Source organism: Lissotriton vulgaris, chromosome 7 (assembly GCF_964263255.1).
Source record: "Lissotriton vulgaris chromosome 7, aLisVul1.2, whole genome shotgun sequence".
Taxonomy (NCBI): Eukaryota; Metazoa; Chordata; class Amphibia; order Caudata; family Salamandridae; genus Lissotriton; species Lissotriton vulgaris.
This window is the reverse complement of record NC_141695.1, coordinates 1,478,323,148-1,478,341,812: the sequence shown is the minus strand read 5'-3', so window position 1 is coordinate 1,478,341,812 and position 18,665 is coordinate 1,478,323,148. Positions and strand designations below refer to the sequence as shown.

The 18,665-nt window shown below is 44.8% G+C and overlaps 1 protein-coding gene across 3 annotated transcripts in view; it reads left to right on the top strand.

Moving 5' to 3' along the window:
• TP53INP2 (tumor protein p53 inducible nuclear protein 2) overlaps positions 1 to 14,983 on the top strand; it is an 89,758-nt gene extending 74,775 nt beyond the window's left edge. For all 3 annotated transcript variants that reach the window (XM_086932285.1, XM_086932284.1, XM_086932283.1), the window contains exon 4: positions 3,164 to 14,983. In XM_086932285.1, the coding sequence (XP_086788411.1) occupies positions 3,164 to 3,413 (250 nt within the window). In that variant the 3' untranslated portion in view covers positions 3,414 to 14,983. The remainder of the gene's footprint in view (positions 1 to 3,163) is intronic.
• Positions 14,984 to 18,665: the final 3,682 nt, after the last annotated feature.

Below are 18,665 nucleotides of genomic sequence, written 5' to 3'. Positions count from 1 at the left end.
AGCAGTCGCTTTGCTGTGGTGTCACTCACTCTACTCTGCTGTGAGAGCACTCACTGCGCTCTTCTGTCACAGTGAGTGCTGGAAGGGAACACATTGATTGACCATGTACAAGCCAGCCCAGTTATATCCAGGATTTCCCTGTCGCCTCGTGATGTTCCTCCTATGGGACCGGCAGTGGTAGTCTAGCTGTAGAATAGATGGTTTTCTCGCCTTCAGACAAATGACTGACATTGGCAGATGCGGGGACAAGACAGTTCATGCAGAAGGTGGGGGTCACACCAGTGTGGTCTGAGACGTAGAATACAGATAGGACAGAGATCGGTTGGGGACAGAGCAGAGACACCTCAGGTGGGCAGAACAGAGATGCATCGTATGGGTAGAGCAGAGCTACACTGTGTGATTTGGCCACTCCTGGGCTAGACACTCTTTGCTTGCAACATTGACGCTTCCATGGCTAGGTTGAAGGTTCAGGTGCAGGAAAGCAACTGGTGCAGGCACTAGGGGGCATACTACACAGCAGGAATGGCAGATGCAGCATGGCCTGCCAGGCAGGCTTAGTGCCACCGGTGGAGCAGGATTGCCGGAGTGCCAAAGAGTACTGGGATTTGTAGGCAGCTGCTGGGATGGCGCAACTGGTTATTCCTGCAGACGATAGAATGCAGTACCTAGAGACCTACAGAGGGGACACAAGATCTAATGCAGATTTCTGAGGGTTGTGCCCCCTCAGACCTTATAAGTAGCACTTCACATAAGGGACTTGGCAGAGTACCCCATTCCGCCTGCTGTGGGGTGTGGCAATTGGTTCTATTCTTCTGTATTGGTGTGCAGTAATTAGTGGTGTACAATAAGCATCTTAAAGTGCCCAATGAACAATGCACAGAAAGTAGTTAGGGTGCAAAGTGAGAAGTTAGTAATATGCCGTAAACAGTGCACAGTGATCACTGAGCATGTGGTGGTGTGAGTTTACACTACGCAACTTATAATGTACATTGAGCATGCTGCTCCAGTGGGTGCTTTCAAAGTAATGTACACTGATCAATGAGTGATGCATGAGGCTCAGCAAGCAGAATGTGTTGCACAATGACTTATAAGCAGTGTGTACTGGGTGGTGAGCAATGTGCAGTGACTACTGAGCAGACTGCGGAGCCTCGGAGTGGGCACCCCAACAAATGCACTGGGAGAGCCAGAGGCGAGCCAAGGGTTTAGATTGACTCGAAGAGCCAGCGCACAAGCCACACCCTGGAAACAGTTGCCATAGAAATCATGCAACTAACACATTTGAAAAAAAAATCTCTTTAAAATGAAAAAAACATATTTGTTTAACATGCAGAGGCTTAATGCCATTAGTGAACTAGGAGGTAAGTCAGCTGTCTCTGTACTGCATATGTGGACTAGACTAATTATACATGGAGTAGCATTCTGTTTTTTTAAACCCAACACGTGGAATTTTGTACATTGCACATCGTCAACTCCATTATTTGAAGATGCTTGCAGTGTGATAATGAATAAAAAGGCGGCTCAGTGAAATAAAGCATGTGCCTGTTCGGGGTTGTCTGTACACTGTACACAACATGCATTGTCACAGTCTCCCCCTACAACGGTAGAGATCACTTCAGCTTCTGTGGCGCTTGTCTTCCTGGCTACCACTGATCTGAGGGTGACTGGATGTTTTTGTGCTGCTTTTGTGTTTTAAAGAAACTGGTATAATACAGAGCTGTGCAGCATTTGGGGGCAGGCAGCCATAGTCCACGTCAAGCAGGTATTCAAAGGAAGGTGGTGAAGACACCTCCTTTTTAGGTCGAGCCTGCTAGACAGCGCATGCACTGTCTGTTGCAAGGCTTATTGTGTCTTACCAAGAACACAGCGGGGCTTGGAGTCCACCCATTGCTTACCATTGGTTGGATTGCCTTGTCACTCTCACTTGCCTGCTTCTTATTCTTGTGCCAGCTTGTCAATCTTGTGTTTGTCCCTACCATGGTACATCGCCTCTTTACAGTCTCTTTGATTGACTTTCATCGCTGCTTCCACTGCTTACTTTAGCAAGCACTATTTTGTGTATGTGAAGCACTCTACTAGAGCGCATTTATTTGTGCCATCTCCCTTGTGTACATCTCTCTCCCTGCATTCCATGTTGCTCTCATTTGCCTGACTAGTTCTCCCTGCGGTCTTCCATCTTGCACTCACCCGTGTGCTTCTCCCCATTGCTACCTGCCATTCATGCCTTCAGTGTTTATTTCCCCAAATTCCCTTGTTGCTTTCTTGTCCCTTCTAGCCCGCCCCCCCCACCAGTTGTTTTGCTGTTGGGCCCCCACCCTTTCTGTGTTTATTCCACTCTCCCTACCTCCCTGCGTTGCTTTGCTGTTCACTCTCACCCTCCTCCATGTTGCTTTGCTGAGTACTCCACCACCCCTGTGTTGTTTCCCCTCTCCACGCTGACTTAAAAAAAACGTTTCCACTGTTTATTTTCTTTTTAGATACCAATCCAAATCAGATCTGCAACTAAAAGGGGTGGGGTGGACGCACACGTGTCATTATGCAGGCACAGGCATGTGTGGTGTGCACGCCTACAAAATGACACAGGTGCAGCGGCAAAGGCTTTTGTGTGTGTTTTTCTTTTAAACTTTAATGGCTGCACAGCATTGCGGATACTGGGCATCGTGGCTAAAAAAACTTTTGGCAACCCCAATAGATCACACAGGCGAGACCTATTGGCTTTGCCAATGCTTGTTTGCATGAAGACTCCCTGGTGCCTCGTTGGTAGATAGTTAATCTCAAAACAAATAGTTTGACATGGCTATGAGTGCAGCAGACAGCACAGTAGGCTGGCCTATGAATCTAGTTGGAGCAGCATGAAGGCGTGATGAGTTTCATGAATGCCTGGGCTCAGAGAGACAGGCAGTCTTCAGAATTTTAAATAAGGCTGCCTGCAGTTTGAGGGACCACAATAATCTAGATCATATCCCCTTAAATAAGTGCCAGTGTTTCCCACCTGTACAATTTAAGTATTGCCCTCCTCATCTGCTAACCGAAGCACAGTCTGACGACGCTGCATGCATAGTACATATTCACCCCCGAAGTCACGGTCCAAGTCTTATTCTCTTAGCCTCCTTATATTATAGCCTTAACTAACTAGTTGTCTTGTTTTGCTTTGTGATTTTTCCAGGCCTGCCTCCAGGAGCAGGGTGGAGCGCCGTGCTACCCACCACCCCACATCTATAGCCACCAAAGCTGCCATCCTTGAGAAGGTGAGCCAGGTCTGTCGGATCCAGAGGGCGAAGGAACGAGTGGAACGACACAAGCTGTCACGCAAGGCCATGCAGCGACAGAATCTCACCAGGGAAGTGCATCCGCGGCGGGCTAAGCACTTCAGCAACTTTGTCTACCAGCCCAGCCAGCGCGTCTACAACTACTAGCCCTGCTTTAGGGAGTTTACAAAAGGGGCATTAACCGCATTTGGAGCACCACTACCCGCCCCTCTTTGGGGTAGTGGTTCTTTAGTCTTTTCCCCTCCCACTAGTCATTTCCCTCTCTGAGAACACCCCTTTTTTGTTTTGATGTATTTGTAAAAAACAGCTGTGCTGGGCCGCAGAAAATGGTGCTTTTCTGGTCTCAGATGGCGGCCCATCAACACTATGCCTCCCTGTTTTAACTCTTTCTAACTTTTCACTTTTGTTTGTAACACCCTGGCTCAGGTTTGCAGTCGGAGTTCATTGGTAAATGTAGAAACTGAACTCGCAACCTGCTGTATGATGTGCTTTGTTCGGAACTCCAAAACAGGTTACGCCCCAGCTGCAGTGCGGAATGTAGTGTGTTCACCATCTCAGTCTACTACTGGTTCTTAAAATCCACCTTCCCGTCCATTCTGTTAACTGTTGTTCTAATTTCAAGCCCCATGATCCATTCGGGTGGATTTGATCACCAGAGGTGGCTTGTAGTGTGGCATGCTGAGCAGTATGGCGAGATGGCCGACTTTGTGGCAAGATCTGCTCACAAAACAACACCTCATTGGTTATCTTCCATATAAACTAGCATCGAAAGTGAGAGCAGTTTGCTACTCGGAACTGCGTTATGGAACATCATGGGAAGTACATCTGTGATGCCACGGTAACACTACAGAGAGGTTCGGTCTCTGGTGAAGAAACACTTATTTAGATCAGAGATCCCCCCAGAGTGACTCTTTAAATACTAATAATAGTGGTGAATCTTTTAATGAATAATCCCTTCCAAGATGTCTGATTTATATACGAAGTTTATAACCGAATTATTATTCACTACCAGTTCTCATTTTATCAACCTCAGAAGGATGAAATGTTGAGTCAGGCCTAATGAGATTCTGACCTTTGGTCAACAGGTCACACACAGAGTTTCCAACAGGTCCATTAACAAATTAAGCTATCCAACAGGTAGGACCATAAGTCCTGTCCAACCCTGAACTCAAAATAGGATATTCCATCTGGTCATTCTACAGTCAGACAAACAAGGTGTGGGTCTTTGCTTTTACCCAGTTTCTTTCAGGCATATGGATAGCCAACACCTGTCCTGTTGAAAGACTTGTAGAATGAGGTGGCTAGTTCATGCTGCCCATTTTATGCCCTAAACTGGTGTCTTGACAAAATTTGAGAGTGTCTTCTAGCATAGGCAGATCACTTGCTTTATATAAATCTTCAGTTATGTAGTGGTGGGAGGTTTATCTTGGTGTATTATATGAGCAGTAGATATCCATCCATACATAGTTGGAGGGTGGAAACATCTGGCTGCAGATAGGGAGGCTTCCAGGGAAGCAGCAGTACTCACTGGAACTGTTGAAAGGGCACAGTGATTCCCAGTATGAGCTGTCCACCCAGATGTTATTTTGTATTTTTATAGTTAGAATATTTCTTACCCACACTATAAATGCTGAATACGATTACCAGAATCCAGGACTGTTCACACCAGATGTAGCACCCTGGGATACCTCTGACCGACTTTCCCTATTTTTAGTGTCTGGTATCCCCCCTGGCTTTCTTGGCTTCAGGGCCTGAACTAGTTGTTCCTTTTTAGGTCGAGCTGGGGCAGCTCATGCGCTGCTCTGTGAGGCATTCTGTATTGAGGTAGGGACTTTAAGCTCCGCCACATTTTTCATTGGTTTGTGTCATTGCCCACTTTAAACTGTGGCTGTTCATTGATCAATAGGCTTAGTAGTCCCTCCTTAGTACCGCCTTGTCTAATTTTGTAACCTCTCATAATGACACCCCCTGTTGCGTGTGTTGTTGCTCAGTAGGCTTTAATTACAGTCTCCAAGCACTATTTTCTCAAGTAGCTTTGTCCTGCCTGTTGTGGTAGGGAGGACACGCTCTCTCCTAACCCTTTTTTTATTTTTATAGCACGCATTTGCAATGCAATAGGTCTCGCATTTGCGAAAGTTTAAGCTATTGGCATTGTAAATGACAATGCCGCTAATTTATTTGTTTTAAACACAACATATTAATAAAAGGCATTGTCATTTACAATGCCAATAGCTCAAACTCTCATAAATGCGAGACCTATTGCATTGCAAATGCTTGTTTGATGTGGTTCAAGGAATAACTACAAGCAGTCTTCAGTCAAACTCCTGATTAGTTGTTATGCCCTCCTCCGAGGCCAGCCCTTAGTAGTCTACAAATAGCGGTCACCCTCCCTACCGAAGGAGAAAGCTAAGCCCTGCGTAGTATCCAGCAGTCAGTAGGCAGGATAAGTAGGGCCTTCTAGATGCACACTTGCTTCACATCTGGAGTTCAAGAGGTAACTGTAGAAAAATCAATGGGGTGCCTGTTTCACATTTGGTTGGGAGGGGGGCTCCTTTCTGAAGTGGGTAGTACTGCTGCAGCAAGAACAGGCTAATGGCGTAATTCTTTTCAGAAGTCCCATAGAGGGCATACACCCCACACTCACTACCCACTCGTACAGTGAGAGTACCACGTTAATTTCCGAGTTGAAGAAATCCCGTGGAGACGTCGCTGACAAGTAACAAAGAGCGCCTGTCACTTGGCAGTCAAGCCAAAACCCGGCCCGAGTACCCTACCACCGCCACAGGCACACGTACGCGCTCTTGCCTCTGTTGTGACCTCCCACACCAACATTATCAGCTTGGTTCATTTAATTTATTTTCTAGAGATTAATCAACCTCAGCTGTTTTTATTTATTTATATGTAATAAAGTATATTTATTGCCAAAAATAATTTACGTGACGTACGGGTTAAATGTCGGAAAGCAGTAATGTGAGGGAAAGGGTTGTGAGTGGAGGCTGGCTGACCAAGAAGTAACAAGCACTTGCCTAGCATTTCAAAGCTACCCAAAATGAATATTCAGTAATACTGACCGATGCCCTCATTCAGTAGCGAGGGTGACTACCTGCAAGGAAGAGTGCATGATGGGAGTGTGTATCATCATACAGGTGTTGCTGGAAGTGACTGAAAGAGCACACGGAGCCTAGTTGGTCTAAAATAAATGACCTGTCCTATCCCACAAGTACAGGTGGCCCGTAGGATCGAGTTACGTGTTGGCCCTTTGCCAGATATGATATAATTATCTTGACCTACGGCCCCAGACTGACACCATTCAATTACAATAATTGGGAATAGGTAGCTATAGCTGCTCTGGGGTCGTTTTTCACACTCGGTTCTCACAGGGTCCTTCAGGCTGAGGATAGTCTCTCTTCTGACTCTTCATGGCAATCTTTGTTTCTTTCCTTCATTTCTTCTGCTGCATCCATCCCACTTGAAGACTGAAATCCGTCTCCTCATCAACTCCACAGTTTTCACTCTTGCAACCCAATCCATCTGTGTTGTTTAATTGGGCAGTATTTTTAGTTTGATATTGCTGAGCTTTAATTGTCCCAGGAAGTTATTTTCCTCAGCTTTTGACTTAAGTGCAGTGATAGGGGACCATTAAAACGTCCCAACGTGCTTTGAAGGAGGAGTGCTGATACAGCAGAAGGCATATGTATGTGGGAGATGGTGGGAGACGAACGTGTAGAAGGTGGAACGATGTTGGAGGAAAGGTGGGAACCAGAGATGGCTGAAAAGGAAGAGAATTCAAAACACAATGTGCACAAGGAGGTGTTACAGACAGGAAATTGCGCGGCACTTGCACTTACCCTGGAAAGCTCTGGCCTGCATTAGAAGTTAGCAGTAAATGTTCACACTCTCTGTAGCCTATTGCCCATCTCCAAAGACATCCCCTTCAACATTCTTGAAACAAAACATTCAAAAACATAGGGATCTTTCTTCTACTGCTAATAATCCATGATAGGTCCCACATTTTGTGTGTCTTGTAGATTACTAAACGGTCTTTGATATTTTCGGAGTGGACAATGCTCTTGTTGGTCTTGCAGCACTCAAACGTATGGCCCCGGAGCATCACATGTAATTCAGAACAAACCTGAAAAGCAGAGGCATGCAAGCAATACCATTTGAGAAGTAAGCAGAGGCCTTACAGAGTTTGAGGTGTTACAGAAAGGAGGGGTGACAGGTGAGATGAGCCAAGCGACCATCAAGAACCATGATATTACGAACCCAACACACATTTGTGGCTCCCTCAGCCGATAGTCCCTCTGAGACAAACTTCCTATAAGTCTTTTTCTCAAGGCACAACATTGCAAACTCAACAAACTTCCAGATGATCTGGTTGTTGTTTAGTGTACGTAAATGTGATAGGTGAGACAGTTCTGCCATCTTTAAAGGTTGTCTACTGGTTACTGGGTAGCATGGATTCATCAAACGACAACCAGATCCTACTGGATTTGAATAAATGTGTGGAGCGGAATGTTCCCCAAACACAGCCATGCTTATGAGTACCCATTATTATTGAGTTCTAAATATTGCTGTATAAAATTGGTTAATCATTTTGTAGTACTATGGGTGGATCAGCCCTGATTGTCATTGACTTTCATTAACACCTGCCCGCCCATGTTACCGGGCAAAATATGTCCATCCTCTTCTGGTATTCTGATTGCGTCACCCTTGGTGGCAGGGATTTGCTAGTGAGGTTTAGTAGGCCATTAACTGTTATCACACATTTCTGTAAGTTTAAAAGATTGCCAGGCCTGTTCGTGGTAATAGTTCAGTAGATACCAAGCATAGCACCACCTCTGTCTGTCCTGTCGAGGTAGAGATAACGATCTTGGAGGCTGGCACTAAGCACTGCCGTCACTACAAGAAGTGAATCTAGAAATGGGTGTGTATTTTAAAAGTGGTTGTTATGTGGGTAATCATCCATTTCACTGTCTCCCACAAAAGGACCGTTTCCTCCCTTCAAACTGAGGTGGGGCTCCACCAAAGACCTGAAGATGCAGCCCTTGTCAGAGTGACCTCGTTTTAATTTTGAATTCAGACCTTGAACGCGAAGCTGATCAGATTACCGTTCCGTTTGACAAACCTTAAACTAACAACATGGTTTCTTGAGGCTAGAGGTGTCCTGGTGACACAGGCCTTTGTAACACTGCACACATGAATGAGGAGGTAGGATATTCTTCGGAAATCTCATCGTTCCAGCCTGCCCTCTTCATGTGTGGTTGTTATTTGTCCTGAGATGCATAACTTTTTTTGCAATAATGCCTAGCGGGTTAGGGCATTTTCTGGTCAAGTAATGACCAGGTGCCCAAAATATTTGACAAAGGGGGGCTCTTAAACGTCCTAAGAATTGTAGGGCCCAACCAATTGCAGCAAAATAAATGTTTGCCATTATGAACCTTGGGCACGATTCAAAAATACAAAAATGTGGTTTCACTGGGGGTTACCAGATGAAGAGTCCTTTCCTTGCCATTAGGTCCACGCAGGACAAGGCGACTAATGGGTTTCAGAGACTTTAGCATGAGTTACCATCACATTGTCTCAGCCTTGATTATAGTTTTCATTAAATTGAAATTCAATCTCGCAGTACTCCTGGTGAAAACCTGTGGAGTATGGTTGCTCGACTCCCTTAACTAAACCCGTTTTGCACGTGAAAGTTACCAGAAGATCTGAAGCATTTTTCTGCCCCCTGTGGTGCAATCTAAAGGCGCTTTAGGTTGCACCGGTCTCCAACGATGAGGCATGCAGAAGCAAGATTGTTTGCAGTACTGACGGAGACAGCAAGCTTTGGAAGCATCTCTCTGCAATCATTTTGGAAGGGCAGTGGAGGCGATGGACTGGTCGGTCAGAGTTGCTCTTAACAGGAAATCGGATAAGAATAGATTTCTCTGTATCCGACCCAGAAACCGATTGGAATAGAAAGAGCATAACCTGGCCCTTCTAGTAAAAAGTTATTATTGAATAGTTGAATTGATTAATTCACGCTGTATTTTTCTGTGTCGGATAGATTGTGATGTCTATGCAGATTCTTTTGTAGACATATTTATTTGTGGAGCAGTATCTACCCCATGGCCAGTTAGATCATGCCAAAGAACACCCGTTTTGTGGATTTTTCTTGCATTGCAGGAACCTGACCTCTGCTATTGCCTAAGCAGTCCTATGGTTAGACTCATGTCGCCAATCAGGAAAATATAGGTTCTGTTTCACGCTTATTTCAGGACTTCAGTGTTGGTGTTTGTACTGCTAAACCTGAATGTGTGCTTTTGAATTGGTTGACGGAAGCCTCCAAACCACAGACTCCAAGGAGAGATACACTTCGAATTTAGACACCCTGGTAACCCCAAAGGGTTTATTGAATACTTACTTGTGATTTTCACTCAAACAATTCCTTTACACACCTAAGCTCCTTACAAAAGGGACTCGGAGATCAGTAGAACATTAGTCTATTCCCCATGTTTTGAGCACTCCCCATTAGTGCTCAAAACATGGGGAATTGACTAATGTTCTACTGATCTCCGAGTACTCTATATTGTCCTAGGCTCTGATTAATCTTTACAACCCTAAGTTCAAGAAAAAATTTAATCAAACAGTATACCCGTAAGGAGGGACAGTGCAACCTGTCTGACATAAAATGAGCAGATAACAGCAGCAGACGTCCTAGCACAATTTTTGCCAGAACAGTACAACCACAACCCAGGTTGCACCCGACCCTAAAACTCTAAAATCACACCCAAGCAAAGGTGCTCAAACAACAAAAATGTGTAAATATTTTAAGAGTGGATGTGAGTTTGCATTCTGTTTTAACGACGTAATTTGGTGTGTGATGTGTTTGTGACGAACAGTGTCAAAAAACTGAAAGACAAAGTCTTTAGGAATATTTTGATGGCATCTTTCGCTATAGTTATTAGTTTGGGATTATCTCACGACCCCACCTGATAGGAGAAACAACCGCATGGACTCAGGGACGTAAAGTGTTTCTGTATTGTAGGATAGGGTGCACATATCAGGATTGCCTGGTATTCTGAGACTCTGTATGACGCTTAGGATACTAGAGTGCATATCCTAAATTACAAGTGTGACCTTGTAAACATTTTGTGTGCTCGATATTTTTTATAGCATGACCAGAAATAGCTTGCCACTGTTTACATGTTACTACTGCCTTTCAAGGAAACACAACTGTGAGACTTCCTTGCTCCACAAGAGAAAATGGGAAACACAGGAAGTCATGTCATAATGTTCTTAGCATGTGATGTGGGATGTGATGAAACATGGGTGATGAAGTTGTGCAGCTTGAATGATAATATTTATAATTCCAGTCCCCTCCTGTTTCCAGAGAAGTCTTAGTTTTCCTGAGACATCGTTAATAACGCTAGGATTGTCTCATCTTGTGTTCACTAGACCCAGTCCTCTGAGTACACTGACACGAGTGAGCAGTTGGCTCTTACGAAAAGAATGTTACATTTCAAATAGTAATTATTCAGGGTTCCTCAGTACATTGAATCTTCAAAAACAGTGAAAAACAGATTGTATGTCTAAAATGTAAGATATCTTGGTTGTCCCGCAACACCAGTGTGGTCAGCACTGGGTATTAGTACGCCACCCAGTTTGAGCTTGGTTTGGTTCTATGACGTACTCTGGATGGGAAGGACATGGCGGGGTCAACTGGGGGAGGCTCTCTGTCCTGTCTGGGAAATGACATGACTATTCATGTAACATATTAGTATACTTCTGACATTTTCGTTAAATTCCTTCTCTGTGACCAGTTTCTGCATGTGCAGAGCATGATAATTAAAAATATATTCAATCATATTTAGGTCTGTGTAAAAGACAACCAACACATCTCAAAAGGGGTTCTTCCTGCACTTACCCATATCCCTTAGTACCCAGTCTTTCAAGCTTCGCTTAGATTTGGCCAAATTCTTGACCTTGACTGTAGAGTCTTTCGGTTACCCCTTCGTCCTACTGAATATTGTACCAGACCTGGATCCATCAAATACCAGATCAAGGATGCAGTTCTTTCACAGAGCTTCTAGGACTCTGTGATAGACCTACAATCCACTTGCCAGAAGTTTGCTGTCTGCCAAGAGGGATGGCTGATGACTTCCCCATCTCCGTGTTTCCCTGTGGCATGTTTACTGAGGACGGGGAGGGCGGGGAATCCCACTCCTACCTAGCAACTACTCTTGTAATCACTTCAGTGTATGAGATTCATCTCCAGCTAGTGACTCATGCAGAACACAGTCAAGACAAATCAGCTGATGCTTACCATGCTGGCCTCAACACTTAGTAGTCAATGTTGGACAATCCCTAGGTATGAGATCTGACAGTGTATGACAGATATCTGCATTGGCAAAAGGGAACTGTGTGACCAAATGTAAAGAAAACATTTTTGAGCTGAAAATAATAGCTGAAACGAGCTGAAAAGGGGCAATGATCAGATGTACACACAGTTGACGTAGCATTGTACCCTGCAGAGAGTGTCTACTACTGTCCCCCTACCTTGAACAGTACTCTACTTTAAGAGCTCAATTTTCTTAGGCCTGCCCTGCATTATCAACAGTTAGTATTCTTGAAGTGCAAAGATAAATCCTGTTTTAGATTGATACCTTAGGGTGCCACAGAGCTGTACTTGCTGACCTGCTTGCCAAGTGGAGCACTGCAGTGCTGCCTTTACCCATTCCTGAATAATCAAAACACAGAAATGCAATTATTTCATTCAATTCGAGGTTTTGCTTCCTTTGGGTTCAAATTTCTAATGCCTCGCACCATCACAACCAAACTCTAACTGATGCCTCAGCTGAAGGTTGTAGCATGAAAGCAATATATTTCTTTTGAAACTAAGAAGGTTTGAAATCAAGGCTATGGCTGGGCACGTCGACCCACAGCATAGAAAAACAGAGTCTGTTTTAAGAATGACCAGTAAAATGTATTACAAACAAACATATCCCATGCTATCCAAACTCATCAACAACAGATCATTTTGCAAGTTTGCCCCCGAGATAGAGCTGGTGTCTTGCAGGACCTGCACAGCAAAGAAGACGGTCGGTGCTATGCTTGGCTTCATCTGAAGTAGAATCGACTCATGGGGCTATCAATTAAATTTACAGTATAACGCTTAAAAGTGGGCGGAGGCAGGGCCTCATTTGGTATGGGTTACAATGAGGAATCGATATGAGGAGGTAATCCCGGATTCCATAAAAGACACAGTCTCCTAACGTACTGCAGAAATGGCAGAAGTGCCCTATAGGGATGCCAGTAACAAAATATTATACATTTTCATTGCAGATATCTGGAAAACAGGCTACTATTCCTATTCAGTGGGTCGACTGTCCCAACCCTAATCTAAACCTGTTTTAGCTAGTCCCAGCTACGTACAAAATACCTTTTCATACTGTATTCACTGTGTATGTGCCTTTCACTGCTTGCTTTGTGAATCTTGTAACATCTGAGGAACTTGAATATGTTAAGAAACACTTGGGGAAGTCCTATGCAAAATCTGAATGAGCGTTTGGGGGAAGGGATGGAATGGGGTAAATTTCTGTTCCATTTGAAAAGCTGCAACATTAACTACTGCCAGTTTATGAAAGACGACCACTGGTTGTACGAATGACACCAGCACTTTGCCAAAACCTGTGTTAAGACATCTGTCTGTGCAAGTGTGCAAGGAATGCATGGTAATGGGGCACAAACCTTTGCCCCCACTTGTGAGTTTTACTCTGAAGCTGCAGTTCCCTAAAGGGTGGATTCCATTTCTTAGTGGCTTTCTGCTGTTCATTAGGAATTTAAATACACATTTTTTATTTGGAGGTTACCCCAGTTAAAAATTAAGCAGTATCAAGTATCGTGTTATTAGTCACTTTGTGTGTTTCCAGATAGTGTGAAGAAGGGAGGACTTATTTGTCAGATTAGTCAAGTGCGAAAGGACTCTGGTATGGTGCTTTTACACTTAGCAACTTCTCTCTTGCCCGCATTTGCTATGTCTACTTTGGGTTTCCACCACAATTTTCATTCAGTTGACTAAGGTAGAAATCAGGTGTTGGGATGAGGCAATTCATCTCTCGCAGGCGGGTGTATGCCGTGGAGCATGTTAAAGGATCTGAAATGAGCTCCATGACCTGAAGTAACTGAGTCGGTCAGCAAAATACTGTACAGCACAGCCTTCTGAAGAAATATACTTTTAACAACAGAAAGGGAAACAAATCACAAGGCATTTTTATGTATGGTCACACAAGACTAACCAACCATATGACTTCTTTTCAACATGATGGTATAGAAATAAAACAGGTTTATTTGGCATGTGTTCCGTTGTGTTGCCCATACCCATAGAAAAGAAAATTGGTACCTTGATGAATAAGCATATTTGCTAGACTTAGTCGTCCTGTTAGTGCGAGAGACGTGAAAGTAGTGTGCTTAGGGAGGAAACAAACATAGGGCAGTGTCCATTTGATTTCTAGTTTCAATCGGAGGTGAAAACCATTTCTGCACATGTAGGGATCATGGTTTCCATATTGTAGTACACCCTCTTGTCAATGGTTTTCAGGGCTGAGGAGTTTCCAATCAGACACTAGGCAAGAACCAGTGCAAGTCTGAAGTAGACTTGGAAAGTCAGTTTGATTGTTCTCTTGTAGGATGAGACATTGGCATAGAAGGGTGCTAATTGAGATAGCATTCAAGTGTGACTGGTCAATAATTACTCTAATTGGCCCTTTTCCTTATTAAATACCCTCACCTTGATACAAGGAGAAAAGGTTTTATAAACGCAGGGGAGATTAATTCCAAACCTTAACTAATGCAAGAAAAAAGCCTCTGCCCAGACAGTGCAAATGGCACACTTTGGACAGGCAGACTTTTTTGTTTGGAACTGCAGCTTCATACCTCACAATGAGCTCAGCTGGAGAATCGGGCTATTTTACCCTGACAGGCCGATAAGAGTGGGGCAAAATCAGTTTGTGCCCTAGTGCTACAGGTCTTTCAGAGGTACTCTACTGTTCTCTATCGAGGCCACCTCTGAGGCTAGCACCTACCCTTCACTAGATCCCTTTTGCTTACAATGTCATCAAATGTCCCTATCCTATTTGAGTGACTGCTACCACCTGCCTAGGAGGGAAAGAAAATGTGCTACTTGTAAGTGTGTGTGAGCGTGTACGATATCACTATTTGAAGTATGGTGTAAAATATTCAGAACAATAAAGCAAAACCAAGTTCAGTATTTATTTATTATCTTCACTGAGTGGTGACTTTGGGGCCTTTGAAACTAAGCCTTCGGTGGCCATACATCTTATAATAGCAATGCTAAGGGTTCGGAAGCCTACAGAAATCTTTCTGACTTCACCTACACACTGTAGAACTGAAAATCTGCTCAGTGGTGATATGTTTTTTTTACCTTGACTTAAAACAAAGAGATGTCTAAAATGTTCTTGAGTGTTGTAGAGTGTTAAAGCAATGTCTGCTGGAATGGGAGGAACACTACTTGTGAGACACGGTTAAACTTGCAATGGATAGATTGGTGTGACAGACACAATATGCCTCGAAAAAATGTTATGTAGTGTGCCTGTGTGTATGTAACATGAGATTTTTTTCGATTGTTAGACTGTAATGTTGTCCTTGACTGAAAAAAAAGTATATAATATAATGGAAAAACACATGAAATAAAAAAATATATTTAAAGCATAAAATTGTGTTGTATATTGATTTTCAGGAACTCCTACCTTCTTTTCACAAGCAAGCTGTAGATGTAAGATAGCCAGCGTAGATGATGAAACAAAATGAAGGTTTATTACTCAGTTTCAAGTAGAAGTCATAGGTTACAGGAAATGTAAGTTATAAGGTAGTAGCCCCACCGTTAGCAGCATTCCATGACATCACACACACACACACACCGGCTGAGCTGTAGGACAAAGAATACAAAGGAGGAAATACATAGCAATGAGAGCAGGATACCACACACCTCCCTCCGTTAAGGAGACAATAACAAACACTTCAAATAAGATGGAGACACTCATCATCATGAGAGCAGCCATATAAAGAAAAGAAATGCAGAGAGAAATCTCACACACTCTATCCTTCAGCAAGTGGGCGGGTTACATGTACCCCAACGGGTGCAACACATATGCCCTATGAATAGGTGGAGCAATGTAAATGCCCCAGCACCTGGGATCGTAGTGGGCGAACCAGGGTGCAAGACATGCACCCCATACAATTTAACTGTATTATGGTTTGGGATCTAAGGCCCAAGACCAGTAAACGTAAGCAGTACTTGAGGTTATATCCAATATACCCCAACACATGTGATGCTGAAGAATGCTGAAGTAAACTGTAAATGCTAGAAAGGTTTGAGATTAATGCAGATGCCCAACACCAGTAAAACGCAAGCACTGTGTGGAGTCAAACTAATATGTCCCATCACATGTAATATAAATGTTTAAGCATAAGACAAATGCCCATCACCAGTAAAAGTCACAACTGATATTGTTAGACCTGGCACCTTGGCGTGAGTCTCCCTTCCACTTTTTTGCTGATGTGCCTCAGATGTTTTTGCTGGTTTTCGATGCTCAGGGCACTGTGCCACAGCCAACCCATGCCGCAGTGCAAGTGCTCCCTATATAAAGTGTATCCGTAATTGATTTCCATGATTGGCTTATTTGGTTTACTGTCAGTCCCCAGTAATGTGCACCAGGAGTGCCGGGGCTTGTAGATACAAATGCCGCTAGTGGGCCTGCAGTGCTACCCACCAAAGCGGCCTCGTAAAAGATGTCTCGGGTCCGCCATTGCAGACCCTGCGTACAAGCTGGTACTGTCACACTGACTGTGCAAGTGCCCACACTTGCCAGTCCCTAAACCTTCCCTAACCTTCATATCAGTCACCCCTATGGTAGGCCCAAGGGCCGGGTGCATTGTAAGCGTAAGGTAGGACAAGACCTGATGTGTGTGGCACGTCCTAGTAGTGAATTACCGCCCTTTTTCGTTCTTCACTATTGAAGGGCTGCCTGTTCTCTTAGGCCAAGGTGAGCGGCTGGAACTATTACACGCTATAGTCCCGGCCGGCTCAGGGAACACGGTGGCATGTCGAGTTTGGTATGCCTAAACTCAGAATAATAAAATACTTCCTTTATCAAGGTTTATTTTAATATCCTGTGTTTGCAACTGCTACTTTTAGAAAGTTAGCATTTGCTCGCCTGACTATTTCAGCCCGCCTCTGCCAGGATGTGTATCTGCTGTCTGGGTGTGTGTGAGTGACAGGGCTGGGGAATTCCCGGGGACAGTCAGGGTTACCAGGTGGTGAATAGAATGCTTACACCAGGATGGGTGGGCGGAGTAGTCCTTGACTTTGAGTAGGGTTGTGCTCCACCACCACAAAGCTGGCTCCACCTCCTGCGGAGTGTCTGATGTCCCTGCCCTGCACCCTGAAAGAAGACGGCAGCGTCCTGTCAACAGAGTACTCCAAAACCGGGTTGAACCCGGCTCAGGCCCCCTGGCCTGCCAAGACAAAAGAAAACCGAGTATAAAGGTAGGAGCCCTGCTCCTAAGAAATTCGATCCAGTTTTGACCACGACGAACCTCTGCCCTACTAGAAGGACCAAGAGAAGCTGAGGAGAAGGAATCCTGCAGTGGTGCCTTGCTGAGGACGGAGAAGAAAAAACCAGATAGGGCTTTGAAGACTTGTGCCTGAAACTATCTCCAAGGGCTTGATCACGAGCTTGCCCCCTGAACGGAACCCAGGACCATTGGGTTCTATTCTGCCTGTGCCCGTTTGCTGTTGGGCCTTTAGTTCTTATTTCCTCGCCAGAGTTGTGACTCTGGTGCCTTCGCCCTCCAAGGTCGTGACAGCTCGGAGCCTGGTCGCCCCGCCGCAGAGAGCCCCGCTCAAGCTTGAGTCGCTCTCCGCTTCAGTGCCGGGCCGCCTGCTGTCCTGTCACCTCGCCTGCTACGGAGCACGCTGTGCGCCTCTCATCTTCTCTCGCCGGAATCTGCACGGAGCGCATCTGGTAGCCTCGGACGGTCCGTACGTCATAACGTACCCGACTATCTCGCTTTGCCCTCCTGCATACCAAGGCCGTGCCGCACCTCAAGAAGGCCTTCCGTACTGTGGTACCGGAGGCCCGGTGCTGCACCCGTCTGCCCGAGAACGCGACGCCCCACACAGATCCACAGGTACAAACTGGTGTGCTAAGAAGTAGCACGCCCCTCAGGCCTGAACGGCGCCTCGCCCCGTGAGCTGCATTAGATCCTGGATTGCCACAACCCTCCACACCGTCCCACCTCGCACCTCGAGGGGGCTCCGAGCCGGATAGATCCTTTGAAGAACCGTTGGCCTCGTCCAGGGTCCGCCCTCACCAGTAGCCGCGTCTGAAACGCCTCGGACCCTCATCGCAAGGTACATTGGAACTCTATCCCGAGTTCGCATCGGATCCAGGGTCCGCAACGTTTGTTTTCCCTGTCATCGTACCTTGCTAACCAAGAACACTTAAGAACAATTGCCTATTTAAATCTGGTGGCCTTCGTTCGCTAAACGTTATATGGTCTTGTGATAATTCTGCATATATTTTTACATAAAGTCTACATATTTTTGATACAATCCTACGACTGGTGTCCGTTTGTGATGGGTCAGTGGGTTTCCTGTATGTGATCATAAATGCTTAACTAACTATCGCCCTGAAGATTAGCCTTGTCTGCTCGCGCCACACTACCTAGAGGGTGAGCAAGGGTTATTTCTAAAGGAGTAGCAGCCTGATTCATCAAGCCGAAATCGGCTCGCAAAAGGCCAGATTCTGAGAATCTGGCCCTTTGCGAGCGCTATTTTTACATTTGGGATTCATCATCCCAAAAGCAAAAATCGGTAATAGCGATTTCGCTATTTTGCGAGGAATTACATTTAAGGAATCTCTATTTGAGATTCCTTAAATGCAATTCATCATCCATTTACAAATTGCGAATTCGCAATTTCGGCCCGCTATTTACCGCGAGGTCAAACCTCGTGGTAAATAGCGAAAACTTAGAAAAATGCTTTTAAAAGCATTTTTCTAAGTTGCATGTTGCACACACACATGTCTTTTGGACATGTGTGTGCGCAACACCTGTTTCAATTTGCATTTAAGGGGTGCTACAGGGTGTCCTTTGGACACCCCTGGCACCCTTAAAATCGCTATCTTATTTGCAATTAGCTAATTGCTAATCGCAAATAAGGAATTCTCCCCAAAAGGCCCATAGGAATGAATGGGGAGTCATTCCTTATTTGCGATTAGCAATTTGCTAATCGCAAATAAGGAATGTGTAGGAATCGCAATTCTTTTTGCGATTCCTACATGAATCCAGTTTTGCGAGTCTGTAATAGCGATTCCTTATGAATCGCTATTATAG